This window comes from Musca vetustissima, unplaced genomic scaffold (assembly GCF_032173495.1).
Source record: "Musca vetustissima isolate MV318-11 ecotype Yass unplaced genomic scaffold, APGP_CSIRO_Mvet_v1 utg88645, whole genome shotgun sequence".
NCBI lineage: Eukaryota > Metazoa > Arthropoda > Insecta > Diptera > Muscidae > Musca > Musca vetustissima.
The window spans coordinates 33,073-51,040 of NW_026888185.1; the positions used below are offsets into that span (position 1 = coordinate 33,073).

Genomic DNA, 17,968 nt, shown 5'->3' on the forward strand with positions numbered 1-17,968 from the left:
TTATAACAGCTTAAGACAAGATTTTTTTATTTACTTGCTTTTTAATAGATATTTTTTAATTTTTTTTTTTATTTTTAATTTTTAGTATTACTTTTAGATGTTTTTTTTTAATTTTTTTTTAATTTTTTTTTTTAATAATTTTTTGTATTATTTTTCCATTTTTTAGTTTCATTTGATTTTTTTTTATTATTTTTGTATTATTTTAACATTATTTTTTTAAGTTTCATTTGATTTTTTTATTAAAAATTTTTATTTTTTATAATTTTTTGATATATTTTTTTAAATTTCATTTGTATTTTTTTATTCAATATATTTATTTTAATTTTTTATTAATTTGTTTTTTGTATTATTCTTAGATAATTTTTTTTTAGTTGCATTTATTTTTTTATTTTTTTTTTATTTTTGGATTCATATTTTTATTATTTTTATTTTCAGTTTTTTTTTCATTAAAATTTTTATTTTAATTTTTTTATTATTTTTAGTTTAATTTTTTTAATTTTGTTTTTATGTTTCATTTGTTTTTTTTATTAAAAAGTGTGCTTATATTGTAAGATCCCTAAAAAGAAGAGCGAGCATAAACATGTCCACTTACGAGCTCTCAAATAGTTGTTTTTTTTTTGATTAATTTTTTTAATATTATTTTTTATTTTTTTTATAATTTTTCATTATTTTTTTGCTGACCAACAATTTTTTCTCCCTTGGGTTCTATGCTCTTTGTTGTTGTTGTATTTTTCATTTTCCATATTTAATTTGTTTTTTCTTAGACGTATAAGTAACACATACATTTTTTATATATCTTATAAAGGCAGATAGTGGACAATATGAGTGTGTGTGTGTGAGAGTGTTTGTGATTATTTCGAGGAAAAGAAAAAAACAAACGAACAAAATGAGCGAGTTTGTAGGACAAGCCAGTTCAACATCTCCATATCTCTCTCGTTTTCTCTTTCTCGTTCTCTTTGACTCTTTTGCTACCAAAGCGATTTATGATGAGGATGTGGATTTTTTGGAACGTCTTCTTGTATTGCCAGGACAACCGGAGGCACTCAGCAAATGTAGCTTCCAACCGCCATCCAATGGCAAATGGACATCGTCGTGGCACAGTGGGCAACGGGCGGCACCGGTTTTTAATTCTGAAAAAATAATAAAAAAATTATGAAATTTGGATTTCAAAATTGTGTCTGGAGAATTCATGCACACCTCTACAATAGTCCTCCATTTGATGCAGATCGTAGAGCTGTTTGTGCACCGATTCCGTACATCTTTCACACATGATGTAGTTGTCCTTAACCTCACATTCCTCTGAAAAAATAAAAAAAATAAATTTTTTTCAAAATAATTTTTTTTTTTTAATTAAATTTTTTTTTTGAAAAAAAAAAATATTTTGTTCAAAAATAAAGTCCAATTTATCATGTATGCAAAAAAATTGGATATACGAAAATTTTTTTTTCTAAAAATTTTATTTTTTTTCCAAAAATTTTAATTTTTTTTAAATTAATTTTAATTTTTTTTTTTTAAATTTAATTTTTTCAATTTTTTAATTAGTTTCCCAAACTTACTTGTCAAATGATAATTTAAGGCAGCCACCTCCAATACCTGACTACATTGGGGACATTTCGTTAGAAATGGGCATGACTTCCAATAGTGGCGATCCAGTTGGGCGGGATCGCCGCTCTGTGAGGACCAATCACAGAATGGACAGGATCTGGAAAAATACGCAATTTATTATTATAATAAAATCTATTCCTTCTCCTCCCCTCCCCCACTTCACTTACATCACATCGGCCGCCTCTTCAAACGATTCCGAATTCGAATTAGAATTGGAATTTTTTCTCGAACTACTGGCGGATATCATGGACCTCTTCAGCAGCTCATTATACTGTTGCTTGCCATTACATTTCGCATTATCCCGACTACTGCTGCCGCCACTATTATAACCATTACTTGTGCCTGGTTGATTGCCCTGAGCGGCCAATGTCTGACCACTACGACTTTTCAGAATCCTCGTTTCGGAACGACGCATTGGACTGGATTGAGAATTATCAGGTGATTTACATGAAAATCCATAGGGACTGGCACGACTATCCGAGCTGCCACCACTAGCCGCTCCACCCCCTCCCCCTCCACCCAACTGCAAATGCTCCACAGCACTACGATTTGAGGGTGGTGACTGCGGATCACTCGAACTATGACCCGCCGCATATTTATTCGCCTCCAACATTTCCGTCTTCCGTTCCAAATCCAATTTATCGAACTCGGTGAATAGCTGGCGATACAGCAGATTACGCCGCGTTATATCATCATCGGGCGGTAGCTGTTTGCGCACCAGTCGTGGATTCACTTTGTACACCAGTAAAAGTATCCGTTCGGCTACCTTACGCACCGGCTCCGCAGGATGATGTATACCCGAACAGCCGCATTCCGAGAGGGCACGACATGTCAGACCGCTATGTTTATCGGTGCTAATACCCTGGCTGAGCACCAGCTGTTCCAACATTTGCATACGACTCAGGGCCAGACGGGGATGGGTACCCGAGCTAACGGTCCGTGACAGGGCTGGCGCAACCAAATGTTGTTCAGCCACTTCGGGGCACGAAGCCATACTGAGAATGGTGTGTTGGGCTAAGGTGTGTATTCGCGCCGAAGGGTCACCTGACTTGGCCAACAATTCGGGTAAAAGGCGATCAACACAACGAGCCACCTCGCTTTGTGACACCCGTCCGGGTACATATTCCAAGAAGAGGACACGCACCGTTTCGGTGGCCTGATTGAATACCGAATAGACAGCATCACGTACGGCACGATGTAGAAGGAAGGCAGCGCTGCGGGCGACCTTATTGGGGCCGGCAGTGTTTTCGGTATTGGCCGTGCCGCCGCCGCCAGTTGCTGGGGTTTCCGTTTCCTGACCCTTGAGAAAATTGCGTAGGCGTACCAGGCCATCTTCACGATCTTGAAATTGACGTGAATAGAATTGTTCGACCTGAAATTGAGGAGAAATAAAGAAATGAGACCCTTAAAAATAATTTTTAAAAAATCCACGCCTTATAGTAGGCCCTTAAAAATAATTTTCAAAAAATCCACGCCTTATAGTAGGCCCTTAAAAATAATTTTTGAAAAATCCACGCCTTATAGTAGGCCCTTAAAAATAATTTTTAAAAAATCCACGCCTTATAGTAGGCCCTTAAAAATAATTTTTAAAAAATCCACGCCTTATAGTAGGCCCTTAAAAATAATTTTTAAAAAATCCACGCCTTATAGTAGGCCCTTAAAAATAATTTTTAAAAAATCCACGCCTTGCTGTTAGGCCTTAAAATTAAAATTTTTATTTCCCCCCTAAAAGTATGCTTCAGAATATTGAATACCTTACATTTCTACTTACCATATCATTACCAAAGACCAATATCGGCAGTGCAGCCTGACGACGTTCACGATCATTAAGGCGTGAACGGCCACGATTCGGATCGGCTTCCAGTAGGGCTGTACCTTGACACTCTCTTAAAAATTCATTAGTATTCGAACTGGTTGAGGTCATTTTGGGGTGGAGGATTTGAGTGTGTTGTTGTATTTTAGTTTATTTTTTAAGTGTAACATCAATTCGGAACATCGAAATGGAGAAATCAAAAACCAAATATTACAAAAAAATGATTAAATGGAGAATTTAAATTTAAGAGAGAGCAAGAGAGCCAAATGATTCCAATTGAAGTGATGATGAAGAGAGATAGAGAGACAGAGTTGCCATGTGATAGAAATTAAAATAAAAAAGAGATTGAAGAAAAAAACGAGAAGAAATAGAAAAGAGAAAAGTGTTTTACTACTTAATTCGGACTACCAAACGAAAATTGACCTGAGCAGGAGGATGAAGACCATGATGCTGAGGATGATGATGGCAATTCATCAACTTGTCTAAGGGCATGCATAATAATAAATAAGAGAATAAAAAGTTATGTTATATATTCATCTAGAGAGAGAGAGACAGAGAGCCTAAGAGAGCACATCCATGTTTTGATTGAGGTGGTATTGGGGTGTTAACAGGGTAGGTAGCATTACAACTAGAATCATTAGGCTAAGTATTTTTATTTTACAATATGGTAACACCAAATAAGAAAACATCAATATGGCAACACCAATTCCATTTCATACTTACTGCCTCAGTGTGGGTATGGCACGATCTTCATATTCTTCATAGGAATTGCGTGGGGCACTTTTATTGCGTCGCCTCAACGAACCCTGATGACTGGACATGGGCGAACTGTGCCGACTAGGGCTGCGTCGCATATTCAATTTCGGTGACATGGGTATTTCATCGTGGGATCGACGTAAATTGGCTGCCGTTAAGGAGGAGATGTGTTCCGATGATTTATTACAGCTGGAATTTTTACCACCACCTGCAATAACTCCTCCTCCCGTCGAACTATTACCATCCGTCGAAGATTTATCCTCCTGACAACTTTTAGGACTCATTGTGGCAGCCATATGGGCCTCAGCCAAGGCCTGGGCCACTTCTTGCAGGCTGGGTGCCACCGGCAAAATTGGCTTCGAAGCATATACCTCACATGCCACATCATTGGCGGCCAATGATTCTCCATTACGCTCCAGCAGATCATCGACCAGGAGATGTTTAAAGACCGCCGCCTTATACATTTCAATTTGCTCCTTCCTTAACTTGGCGGTGGTGAAATCCTCCTGCTGCACTGCCTGCCTTTTGGCCAATGCATAACGACCCAAACGTTCGCCCGCCGAACGTAAGGCGCTCATACACAACTTCAATTTGCGGGCATATTCAAAGCGTTCCGATGCCACCGCCTTTGCCTTACGTTCTTCCATTTCACGGATCACCTCCGCAATGGACTCTTCAACATACATCGAGAATAACAAATCATCACACATCGAAGCCAAGGGCAAATCACAGCCCTCACTTGGTTCTCCAGGCAAAGAATTGCTGCCATTTTCAGCTTCGCTCTCTTTATTAGCCGTACCACCACCACCGGAATCTAAATCTTCACCCAATACATTCACCGCTATTAAGGCAATTTGATTTTCCGCATTGAATTCATTCGGATGTGGCCCACTTAGCCGCAATTTGAGATGGGTACCCTTGCGAGGATTTACCGAAACACTTTGCAGTTCACGGGATTTGTAATTTGTTGCGGCATTATCGGCGAGTGCAACAAATCCCAGAAAATCGAAGCACTGTGAGGATGGAGTGCTCGGTATACTTTTGGGCGAATAATGTAACCATAGTTCAACTTTTTCAGCTGGAAATAAAGGAAGATATAGCAATTAGAAATACTTTTCCGAAAATGCAACTCTAAAATATCATTTAGTTTAGTCTCAAAAACATATGATGTCGATAAAACGGTTCTTAAGAGAACAGCTGTTTAGCAAACACATCACATTAGGGAGCCCTAGGTCGGTATGATTCAATAACCAGGTGATGCAATAAAAAAACATCTGTTTTTATTCGACACCTTATATATGTCCCCGAAATTTTTTTTTTTACAAAAATCACGCCTTATATATGTCCCCGAAAAAAATTATTTTAAAATAAATCCAAAAATACTCACGTATCAAATATTGGTGGGCTAACAATTGTATCCGATATATTTTGGCTGGCTTATGAAATCTCAGTACAATATCATGCGGTGTTATCGCACTATTCGGTGCACTACGCCACCCGTGTACGGTCGGACCGTGTGTATTTAATTCACTGGCAGGATAATTAGGATCCTCATCTAAAAAGAAAAAAAAAAAAACGACATGGAAACGTGTTAGTAATGGAACACACCTAATGTACATATTTAATACATGTCATGATGACTAGTTATTGATATGAAGATAACCTATAGGTAGTTTGAGCTTATCAGCTGATTGAGTTACAACAATAACAATTGTTTGAGATGTTTGACACAAATTCTCACATAAATTAATGAGAGATAAATGGAGAGAGAGGGAGAGAGAGCCATATAGATACTGGTTAATCAAGAGTTACCAGATATTGGTTATTTAAAATTGGTATACAATTTTCAATTGTTGAAAAAAATATTTTTTAAAAAATCCACATCTCTATTTTTTTTTAAATCCAGGCCTATAAAAATATTTTTTTTTAAATCCAGGCCTATAAAAAATATTTTTTTTTAAAAAACCACGACACTGAAAATTTTTTTAAAAAAATCCACACCTTTAAAAATATTTTTTTTTTAATGTACGCCTCTTTTTTTTACATCCACGCCTATATTTTTTTTTAATCCACGCCTATAATTTTTTTAAATCCACGCCTATACAATTTTTTTTCAAATCCACGCCTCTAATTTTTTTTTAAATCCACGCCTATATTTTTTTTTTAAATCCACGCCTATACAATTTTTTTTAAATTCACGCCTATACAATTTTTTTTTAATTCACGTGTATATTTTTTTTAAATCCACGCCTCTAAAAAATATTTTTCTACAAATCCACGCCTCTAAAAAATATTTTTTTTAGAAAATCCGCGCCTCTAAAAAATATTTTTTTAAAAAATCCAAGCCTCTAAATTTTTTTTTTAAATCCAGGCATTTAAATTTTTTTTTTTAAATCCAGTCCTCTAAAAAATATTTTTTTAAAAAATCCACGCCTCTAAAAATAATTTTTTAAAACATCCACCCCTCTAAAAAATATATTCTTTTAATAAATCCACGCCTTTAAAACAAATTTTCTAAAAAATCCACGCCTCTAAAAAATATTTTTTTAAAAAATCCACACCTCTAAAAAATATTTTTTTAAAAAAACCCACACCTCTAATAATTTTTTTTCTAAAAAATCCACGCCTTCAAAAAAAATTTTTTTTTTAAATTTTCAAGCCTCCAAAAAAATAATTTTTTTAAGAAATACAAAATTTCTAAAAATATTTTTTTTACAAAATCCACACCTCTAAAAAATATTTTTCTAAAAAATCCACACCTCTAAAAAATATTTTTCTAAAAAATCCACGCCTCTAAAAAATATATTTTTAAAAAATCCACGCCTCTAAAAAATATATTTGTAAAAAATCCACGCCTCTAAAAAATATTTTTTTAAAAAATCCACGCCTCTAAAAAATATTTTTTTAAAAAAATCCACGCCTCTAAAAAATATTTTTTTAAAAAAATCGACGCCTCTAATAAATATTTTTAAAAAAAATCCACGCCTCTAAAAAAATTTTTTTTATAAAAATATACACGCCTCTAAAAAATATTTTTTTAAAAAAATCCACGCCTCTAATAAATATTTTAAAAAAAAATCCACGCCTCTAAAAAAAATTTTTTTAGAAAAATATACACGCCTCTAAAAAATATTTTTTTAAAAAAATCCACGCCTCTAAAAAATATTTTTTTAAAAAATCCACGCTTCTAAAAAATATTTTTTTTAAAACATCCACGCCTCTAAAAAATATTTTTTTAAAAAAATCCACGCCTCTAAAAAATATATCTTTTTAAAACCACGCCTCTAAAATATATTTTTAAAAAAATCCAAGCATCTAAAAAATCTTTTTTTAAAAAATAACGCCTCTAAAAAATATTTTTTTTTAAATCCACGTATCTAAAAAATATTTTTTAAAAAAATCCGCGCCTCAAAAAAATATTTTTTTTAAATATTTAAAAAAAAAACGCCTCTAAAAAATATATTTTTTTGAAAAATCCACGCCTTAAAAAAATATTTTTTCTGAAAAATCCACGCCAAAAAAAATATTTTTTCTGAAAAATCCACGACTTAAAAAAATTTTTTTTAAAAAATCCACGTCTCTACAAATATTCTTTTAAAAAATCCACGGCTCTAAAAATTTTTTGTTTTAAAAAATCCACGCCTCTAAAAAATATTTTTTTTTAAAAAATCCACGCCTCTAAAAAATAGCTTCTATATCCACGCCTATAAAAAATATTTTTTTAAAAATCCACGCGTCTAAAAATATTTTTTTTTTAAAATATTTAAAAAAATATAACGCATATAAAAATAAATATAAATTAAATATAACGCCTCTAAAAAATATTTTTTTAAAAACCCACGCCTCTAAAAAATATTTGTTTGAAAATCCACGCTAAAAAATATTTTTTAAAAAATCCACGCTAAAAAATATTTTTTTTAAATCCAAGCTAAAAATATTTATTTAAAAAAATCCACGACTCTAATTTTTTTTTTAAATCCACGACTCTAAAAAATATTTTTTTTACGGCTCTAAAATATATACTATATTTTTTTAAATCCACGCCTCTAAAAACTATTTTCTTTAAATCCACGTCTCCAAAAATATTTTTTAAAAAATCCCCACCTCTAAAAAATATTTTTTTAAAAAATCCACGCTTCTAAAAAATATTTTTTAAAAAATCCACGTGTCTAAAAATATGTTTTTAAAAAATCCATTTTTTTAAAAAATCAACGCCTCTAAAAAATATTTTCTTAGAAAAATATACACGCCTCTAAAAAATATTTTTTTAAAAAAATCCACGCCTCTAAAAAATATTTTTTTTTAAAAAATCCACGCCTCTAAAAAATATTTTTTTTAAAAAATCCAAGCCTCTAAAAAATATTTTTTTAAAAATCCACGCGTCTAAAAATATTTTTTTTTTAAATATTTAAAAAAATATAACGAATCTAAAAATATTTTTTTTAAATATAACGCCTCTAAAAAATATTTTTTTAAAAACCCACGCCTCTAAAGAATATTTTTTTAAAAATCCACGCTAAAAAATATTTTTTAAAAAATCCACGCTAAAAAATATTTATTTTTAAATCCACGCTAAAAATATTTATTTAAAAAAATCCACGACTCTAATTTTTTTTTTTTTAAATCCACGACTCTAAAAAATATTTTTTTTACGGCTCTAAAATATATATATACTATATTTTTTTAAATCCACGCCTCTAAAAACTATTTTCTTTTAATCCACGTCTCCAAAATATTTTTTAAAAAATTCACGCTTCTAAAAAATATTTTGTAAAAAATCCACGTGTCTAAAAATATGTTTTTAAAAAATCCACGCCTCTAAAAAATATTTTTTTAAAAAATCCACGCCTCTAAAGAATATTTTTTTTAAAAATCCAAGACTTTATTTTTTTTTTTTTTTAATCCAAGCCTTTAAAAATATTTTTGTTTAATCCACGCCTCTAAAAAATATTTTTTTTAAAAAATCCACACCTAAAAAATATTTTTTTTAAAAAATTCACACCTAAAAATATTTTTTAAAACAACAACGCCTTAAAAAAAATTTTTTTTTAAACAACGCCTCTTAAAATATTTTTTTTAAAAAATCTAAAAATTATTTTTTTAATATCAACTCCTCTAAAAACTTTTTTTTTAAATCCAATTCTCTAAAAATTATTTCTAAGAAATCCACACCTCTAAAAAATAATATTTTAAAAAATCCACGCCTCTAAAAAATATTGTTTAAAAAATCCAAGCCTCTAAAAATATCTTTAAAAAAATCGATTTACTAGATTTTTTTTTATTAAATCCACGCCTTGTTGGTTACTCGAAAAATATATATTTTAAAAAATCCGACCAAAAATCCAAAGCCAATTTTTTTTCTCTACCGGCATCCCTTTTATTTTTCTCATCAATGTGTTACTCTCTTTCTCTCAATACAAACCAAATACAATTCTCATTCACACAGATACACTCACACATAGCTGAATACCTGTATGTCAAAGGTTGACTGGTTGAAATTCGGAAAAAAAGTGTTAGTCTGATAATATTTATTATCTCAGTAGGTTGTTCGGTGCCGGAAAGTCAAGTTAACGATAATTATGACTGAAACGAAAAAATCGAAACCAGCGGCCACTAAGCCCAAAACCAAAGCGGAACTTATTAAGGGTGTTTGGGCTCAAATTCAAAGTATTTTGAATACCATTAATCATACCCTGATCCTATTGGTTACTGTCTTCGTAACTCTATTGGCTAGGAGTTTACGATATGAGGATACCGCAATGCATATGTTGTTGACGGTGATTGGGGTAAGTTCCACAGCAGATTCGAAAAATGTGCATCTAGAGATTGGTGCTTGACAAAACAATATTTAAAACCACTAAGGAAAGCTGTAAAGTCGGACGGGGCCGACTATATGATAGCCTTCACCACTTTGGGTATATTCGTCGCATTTTTAAAGGACCAGTAAAATGAAATTCGATCCTTAAACATGTCGTTCTGCAACCGATACTAAATTTTTCATTTGGTCAGATATAGAATCTATATCTAAATCTGAACCGATTTTCAGGAAACTTAACACACATCATTCTAGACCTAATTCATTACGCTGTGCCAAATTTCGTGCAAATCGAGAAATATATAGGGACATTTGTGTACCGTTTACATTAAATCGGACGAAAATTTATATGGGAGCTATATCCAAATCTAAACCGATTTTCAGGAAATTTAACACACATCATACTAGACCTAATTCATTACGCAATGCTAAATTTCGTGCAAATCGAAAGATATATAGGGACTTTGGTGTACCATTGGTGGTGAAGGGTATAAAAAGGCGGTTATTTGGGGACTACCCCAAAAAGCGGGTGAATATTAATACTTTTTATTAGGGAGATTTGTTATCATATACGACTACAAAATACCAAATTGCAGCGAATTCGGTTGAAAAACGAGCTCAAGAACACTAAAATACCGATAATTGGGGCTACCCTTATATGAAAGCTATCCGAAAAAATGACCCTATATTCATAATTTTGTGTAGAGATATTTAATACCCATCAAGAACCTAATGTACCATATTTCAGCGAATTCAGTTGAAAAACGCGCTCAAGAACCCCAAAATATTGGAAATTGGAGGTACCCTTATATGGGCGCTATCCCAAAAAATGGACCTATATTTATAATTTTTTGTGGAGAGATTTGATACCTATTAAGAACTCAAAATACTAAATTGCAGCCAATTCGGTGGAAAAATACGATCAAAATCTCCAAAATACTAAAAATTAGGAGGTACTGTTATATGGGTGGTACCAGAAAAAGTGGACCTATGCTTATAATTTTTTGTGGAGATATTTGGTACACAATAAGAACCCAATGTACTAAATTTCAGCGAATTCGGTTGAAAAACGCGCTCAAGAACCCCCCGATGAGTTACAAACGGAATGACAAAATTAATATACCCTCCATACTATGGTGGAGGGTATAAAAAATCCACGCCTTATGGTAGACCCTTAAGAATAATCATTAAAAAATCCACGCCTTATGGTAGCCGCTTAAAAATAATCTTTAAAAATTTACTCCTTATAAGCATCAACAAAATATTTTAAATTAATTTGTTCGTTATATGCAGTCGGTAACACCGTTCTCCCATGTGTTATTTGCCTTCTCTGGCAACACCATTGAATAACTGCTCTCTCTCTCTCCCTTCCATATATCTCTTTTTTCTCATGTGAAAGACATCCACTTCATTCTCTTTTCTTTTCTAATGGAGATAAACAAGCCCCAACCAGAAACACACACACGTACGCACACACACACCACACACACACACCACACACCATTATCTTCATCAAATTTTGTATCTCAAAGTCTGATGGTCAATCGTCAAAGAAAAGAAACGACAAAACGAAACAAAGTTAGTTTTGTTCAAACGGGTCGGGTGTAAAGTTCGTGTTCTTTCGTTCGTCTCCTCTCCTCTATCTCCTCTTAAGAATAATGGCGGCAAAAACCAAAAAGACAGCTAATGGTGCTGCGGCTTCTAAGCCCAAAAATCCCAAAGCTGGCACCTGGTCCACAATTCAAACCATTTTGAATACCGTCAATCATACTTTGATTATTTTTATTGCAATTTTTGTAACGCTGCTGGCCCGCAGCTTAGAATTCAAGAATACAGCCATGCATATGTTTCTGACGGTGGTTGGGGTAAGTAAAGGCAAAGAGAACAACAACAATAAACATTGAGATAAACACTGAGAGAGAGAGAGAGTCATGTGTTATTGATTGCACTGTTATGGTATGGTTGTGTGCACTTGTTGTAATGGGGAGAGTAATTATGGTGTGTGGTGGAGAACAGTATGACGTCATGATTTGTTTGTTATTGTTTCATGTGCTGGCATGTTTGCCGGTTACAACACGCAATGAGTTGAGAGATTACTGTATATGTGAGTGAGGGAAAGAGATAGACTGCTTGTGTGGAGTCTAATAGGGGAAATGTATGGGAATTTGTGATACGTACACGTGTGTATGGAGAGGTGTTTTTGTCGTTGTTGTTTGTTTGTTTACTGTCAAAGGTTATTTATTTTTTTACTGGTATCAATGGGAGACAGCAGCAGCATATGGTTTACAATTATGCTAATATTTAAACATATGGGTGTTTACATGAAATAAAAAAAAATAATATTTAAGGGAGCTAACCAAAGCGTGAATTATTTAAAAAATATATTTTTAAGGTGTAGTACTGAGTGAGTGAATTAAAAAAAACATTTTCAGGTACTATAAGAGGCATGGAATTTTAAAAATTGTTTTTTTTGAGGTAATATAAGAGGCGTGGATTTTTTAAAAATTATTTTTGAGGTACTATAAGAGGAGTGGATTTTTTAAAAATTGTTTTTTGGGGTACTATAAGAGGCGTGGGTTTTTTAAAAATATTTTTTTGAGGTACTATAAGAGGAAAGAATTTTTTAAAAATAAAAAATTAAAAATTTTATAAAAATTATTTTTGAGGTACTATAAGAGACGTGGGTTTTAAAAAAAATTTTTTTGAGGCTTATTGCCTATTAATTAAATTTTCCTAATCTATTGGTTGTGAAAAATCCCAAAATTGAAACATATAACAGTTTATAAATAGATTAAGTAAATATTGTAGGGTTTTTGATTAGAAATTGATAAGATAACAAAATACTAATATCATGATGAGTTGCTTAGCATAAGCAGCAGAGGTGGTGGGCACAGTGGGATATTTTTTGGGAAAAATAAAAAAAATATTTTTCAAATACAGGTTTTTAAACATTATATGAAATTATATAGGAAATATTCTTTGCAATCCGAACAATATATTTTTTTAGTAGAATTTTGAAAAATAACGGTAGTTTTTATACCCTCCACCATAGTATGGAGGGTATATTAATTTTGTCCGTTCCGTTTGTAACTCATCGAAATATTTATTTCCGACCCTATAAAGTGCATATATTCTTGATCAGCGTAAAATTCTATGACGATTTAGCCATATCCGTCCGTCCGTCTGTTGTAATCACGTTTCTTCTGAAGGAAATGAGATACGGTGCTGAAATTTTGCATAGAATTGTCTTTTGTCTGCAGGCAGGTCAAGTTCGAAGATGGGATATATCGGTCCAAGTTTAGGCATAGCTCCCATATAATGGTACCCCCCAATTTTCGGCATTTTGGGGTTCTTGAGTGCGTTTTTCAACCGAATTCGCTGAAATTTGCTGTATTGGATTCTTATTGGGTACTTAATGTCTCCAGAAAAAAATATAAATATAGGTCCACTTTTTTAGGGTAGCCCCCATATAACGGTACCTCTTAATTTTCAGTATTTCGGATGTTTTTTTCCACCGAATTGGCTGTAATTTAGTATTTTGAGTTCTTAATAGGTACCAAATTTCTCCACAAAAAATTATGAATATAGGTCAATTTTTTCGGGTAGCCCCCATATAAGGGTATCCCCCAATATTCGGTATTTTAGGGTTCTTGAGCGCGTTTTTCAACCGAATTCGCTGAAATTTAGTACATTGGGTTCTTATTGGGTACTAAATGTCTTCACAAAAAATTATAAATATAGGTCCACTTTTTCTGGTAGCCCCCATATAACGGTACTCCCAAATTTTCAGTATTGTGGGGTTTTTATCGTATTTTTCCACCGAATTGGCTGTAATTTATTATATTGAGTTCTTAATAGGTACTTAATCTCTCCAAAAAAAATTATAAATATAGTTAAATTTTTTCGGATATCCCCCATATACGGGTACCCCCCAATTTTCGGTATTTTGGGGTTCTTGAGTGCGTTTTTCAACCGAATACGCTGAAATTTGGAACATTGGGTTCTTAATAGGTTCCAAGTCTCCCCACAAAATATTATGAATATAGGTCCATTTTTTCGGATAGCCCGCATATAAGGGTACCCACAATTTTCGGTATTTTGGGGCTCTTGAGCGCGTTTTTCAACCAAATTTGCTGCATTTTGGTATTTTGTAGTCGTATATGGTAACAAATCTCTCTGCCAAAAATTAATAATATTCGCCCCCTTTTTTCGCATAGTCCCATAAATATAGCCCTTTTATACCCTACACAACTATGTTGTCAGGGTATTATAGCTTTGTGCAGCTCCAAGAGTTCGTAACGCCGCGAAATGCAATAATTAAAAAAAATTCCAAAATATATTTAAATTTCAAAAAATGTTGACCCTAGACCCAACTTTAAGTATACCGATCGTCATATTTCGACTAACTGAGTCGATCTAGACATGTGTGTCTGTTCGTCCGGCCGTCCATCCGTCCGTCTGTCCATTATAATTTGTAAACACGATACAGGCCACAGTTATGTATCAATCTTCACGAAATTTTGCATGTAGGATGGGTTCGGCCCAATGAAGATCTCTATTGTTTTTGGTAAGGATAACATTTAGGGGATGAAACGGACCAAATACGTAATTTTTGTCGGCTTTTCTGGTCGCTCCAGAGGTCGCAATTATGGCCCTAACATCGCAATTTTATACATGGAGAAGGGGTTCGGGCCAAAGAATGAGCATGCCTGTTTTGGTAAAGATCGGTAAATATTTAGCGGGTCAAATGGACCCCGACTTTTGTCTGAAAAATGACAAAAGTTGTATTCTATGGCGTATATATTTACCCCTGAAGGACATAGGCCCGATAAGTGGATACAAAATCCATTAGCACACTAGAGGGCTGAAATATTGAGCTGGTCGCTTTGAAATGTTCAGTAATGACCAAGGACAACGCTCATAATTTTCGGCGATGATCAGATAAAAATTTTGAGATGAAGTGGACCGAAAACTTCATTTTTTGAAGCGAATCTGGACAAGTACGAGTAATTAGAAGGGTTGTACAAAATATTAATAATATTTGTTGACCTCTAGTCGTTCAAGAGGGTGCAAATATCGCGAAATATTGCACAAGCTCAGAATATAGAACCACAGAAAGTCAAATTTTCGTGGAAGTTGTGTAGGGTATCATATGGTCGGCCTCGTCCGACTATACTGCTCCGCTAACTGGTTAAAATAAAAAAAAATTAAAAAAAAATCCTTGTGTGGATTTGCACGAAATTTGGCATAACGTACTGAAATGAGCCTACAGTGATGTTTGACAAGTTTCATGAAAATCGATCCAGATTTAGATATAGCTCCCATTTATATTTTCGTCCGATTTAATGTAAATGGTGCACCAAAGTCTCTATATATCTTTCGAATTGCACGGAATATAGCATAACGTCCTAAATTGAGCCTAGAGTTATGTCTGCCTAGTTTCATGAAAATCGATCCAGATTTAGATATAACTCTCATATATAGTTTCCTCCGATTTTATGTAAATGGTGCACCAAAGTCCCTATATATCTTTCGATTTGCACGAAATTTGGCATAGCGTAATGAATTAGGTCTAGAATGATGCCTGCAAAGTTTCATTAAAATCGATCCAGATTTTGATATAGCTCCCATATATATTTTCTTCCGATTTAATGTAAATGGTGCACCAAAGTCCCTATATATCATTCGATTTGCACGAAATTTGGCATGACGTACTGAATTGAGCCTAGAGTGATGTCTGCCAAGTTTCGTGAAAATCGGTTCAGATTTAGATATAGCTCCCATATATATTTTCGTCCGATTTAAGGTAAATGATGCACCAATGTCCCTATATAACTCTCGATTTGCACGAAATTTGGCACAGCGTAATGAATTAGGTCAAGAATGATGTGTGTTAAGTTTCGTGAAAATCGGTCCAGATTTAGATATAGCTCCCATATATAGTTTCGACCGATTTAATGTAAATGGTGCACCAAAGTCCCTTAATGTCTTTCGATTTGCACGAAATTTGGCATGACGTACTGAAATGACACTAGAATGATGTCTGTCAAGTTTCGTGGAAATCGAAAAAAAAAATATTTTTTTATGAAAAAAAATATTTTTTTTTGTAAAAATTTTTTTATTAAAAATTTATTTTATAATTTTTTTGTATTTTTTTCAGTGGCACTTTATGGCCGCCGAAGCCCTGATGTCCCATTACCCCCACAACCCCGTAACCAGCAAGCTGTCCCACCGCAACAAATCCCGTTTCCATGGCCTGCTGCAAATCATTGGTGGTTCAATGGCCATTTATGGGGCCGCAGCTAAATTCCTATCTACGGAAGAGCATTTTACCACCTGGCATGGAAAGATTGGTATGTCCAAAATATTTTCAATTTTTTGTTTTTTAATTTTTAAATGCCCAATTTTTATTTCTGCTTAGGTGCCGCTTCAACCTTCCTGTGTTTGGCCAGTCTTTTGGGTGGCACCGTCAACTTCTTCCAACCCAAATTTGCCCATAAAGTCTATAGCCAGGCGGAGATTAAATATCGTCATAACCTCTTTGGCATATTGGGATTCATTGTGGCCATGACCACCATCATTTTGGGTTATTATACTCCATTCTTTATTAAATATGTGGATAATAGTGCCATTCCCGCATTTGTGTTGGCCAGTGTTTTGGTATTGCTATTTACCCTGATTGGACCGGTCACATCGTTGTTGGACAAATTGAAACACAAGAAGAGGAAATAGATTGGAGATGCATATTTTTTTTTAGAGAATATTGAGGCTAAAATCGAAGAATTTTGAAATTGTAATAAAAACAAATATTGAATGAGAATAGAAAAAGAAGTCAATGAACGTTGGTTAAATTTTTTTACAGAGACCAAAATGTTTTTTTTTTAATGGAAACCCCAAGTTGAAATAATTTTCGAAGCCATATCTTAACCGCAATATTGACTCAAAATAAATTTTTATTGGTTTTAATGTTGAGAGGAGACAATGAAATAACAAAAAAATATTCTTTTATAACTAAGAAAATATATCCCGCAAATTGTCTTCAATTGGCATCAATTCTCTTGACTTCCTGGCTTCAGAGGATACCTAAAGGAAGAAAGTGAAAAATTTTCAAAACCAAACTCCTCGAAAAAAATTTAAAAAAATTCCATTAACTTACCGCTGCCTTGGGATGTACACCCCATAATTTGCCACCCTTTGCCTTAGCCTCCAAGGGCTTGGCAATTATTAAACAAATAATTATTATAAAGAAAATATAACTCCAATACGGCATGGTCAGCTTTTTAAGAACTGAACTCAGTCGTGGTAACACGATGACTCGTAATTATAGAAAAACAACCGGAGCTGTCATTTTCAAATGACTAAGACTGGCGAATGAAAACAAAAAAATGTGTAAATAAAGGTGATTCAGTAGCTAAGGTCTAACAAAACCGCAATGAATTAAAAATGGAAATATTATAAATAATATAGAGAAAGGTTAAATGTAGAATATTTTTTTCCGCACAACCCCCTCCCCCACATCCGCTAAAAATAAGGTAGGGTAGATAAATGTGTCATCTAGTTGAAGAAATGAATGAAGAAAAAAAAACCCTATTTTTTAGCCATATTATATAATTAAATATTTGAGTTAATGATTTCAGTTGTTCGAAGACCCATAGTAGAATTCGATGAGGAATATTTTTTTCATTGACATCGAGCCTCTAAAATGAAGCTTTGTGGACATTTTGCCAATTTTTGAAAACATAACCTCAAAAGTGCCATAGGAAATTTCTTTATTTTTATAACTAAATTAAACTCAATATTATTCCGCTAAATATTAAATATACTAAATTTTTCCGTTCGGAGACCTATAGTAGAATATGATGAGGAATACATTTTTCATTGACATCGAGCCTCTAAAATAAAGCTTTGTGGGACATTTGACAAGTTTTTGAAAACATAACCTCAAATGTTGCCATAAGAAAAATTGTTATTTTTTATCT

The 17,968-nt window shown here is 33.1% G+C and overlaps 2 protein-coding genes across 2 annotated transcripts; one reads left to right on the plus strand and one right to left on the minus strand.

Annotated features, from left to right (window-relative positions):
- Nucleotides 1–981: 981 nt before the first annotated feature.
- On the minus strand, nucleotides 982–5,809 carry LOC133335997 (centrosomal protein of 104 kDa). Its single transcript, XM_061544289.1, has 8 exons — nucleotides 5,803–5,809; nucleotides 5,562–5,729; nucleotides 4,142–5,252; nucleotides 3,377–3,515; nucleotides 1,773–2,977; nucleotides 1,557–1,702; nucleotides 1,198–1,299; nucleotides 982–1,130 (listed from the first exon to the last, which is right to left on the minus strand). The coding sequence occupies exons 1-8, from the start codon at nucleotides 5,807–5,809 to the stop codon at nucleotides 982–984; spliced, it is 3,027 nt and encodes a 1,008-aa protein (XP_061400273.1).
- Nucleotides 5,810–11,647: 5,838 nt separating this feature from the next.
- On the plus strand, nucleotides 11,648–16,721 carry LOC133335998 (transmembrane reductase CYB561D2). The gene is made up of 3 exons (XM_061544290.1): nucleotides 11,648–11,854; nucleotides 16,150–16,342; nucleotides 16,411–16,721. Exons 1-3 carry the CDS (start codon nucleotides 11,648–11,650, stop codon nucleotides 16,719–16,721), a joined length of 711 nt encoding a protein of 236 aa, XP_061400274.1.
- The last annotated feature ends 1,247 nt before the right edge of the window (nucleotides 16,722–17,968 follow it).

Coding starts and splice junctions, on each gene's coding strand:
- LOC133335997 (XM_061544289.1), bottom strand. Junction 1,300..1,556: donor CTTAAATTATCATTTGACAA/GTAAGTTTGGGA, acceptor TTATTTTTTCAG/AGGAATGTGAGGTTAAGGAC. Junction 1,131..1,197: donor AATGGAGGACTATTGTAGAG/GTGTGCATGAAT, acceptor TTATTTTTTCAG/AATTAAAAACCGGTGCCGCC.
- LOC133335998 (XM_061544290.1), top strand. CDS start 11,648: ATGGCGGCAAAAACCAAAAAGACAGCTAATGGTGCTGCGGCTTCTAAG. Junction 11,855..16,149: donor TGTTTCTGACGGTGGTTGGG/GTAAGTAAAGGC, acceptor TATTTTTTTCAG/TGGCACTTTATGGCCGCCGA. Junction 16,343..16,410: donor CACCTGGCATGGAAAGATTG/GTATGTCCAAAA, acceptor ATTTCTGCTTAG/GTGCCGCTTCAACCTTCCTG.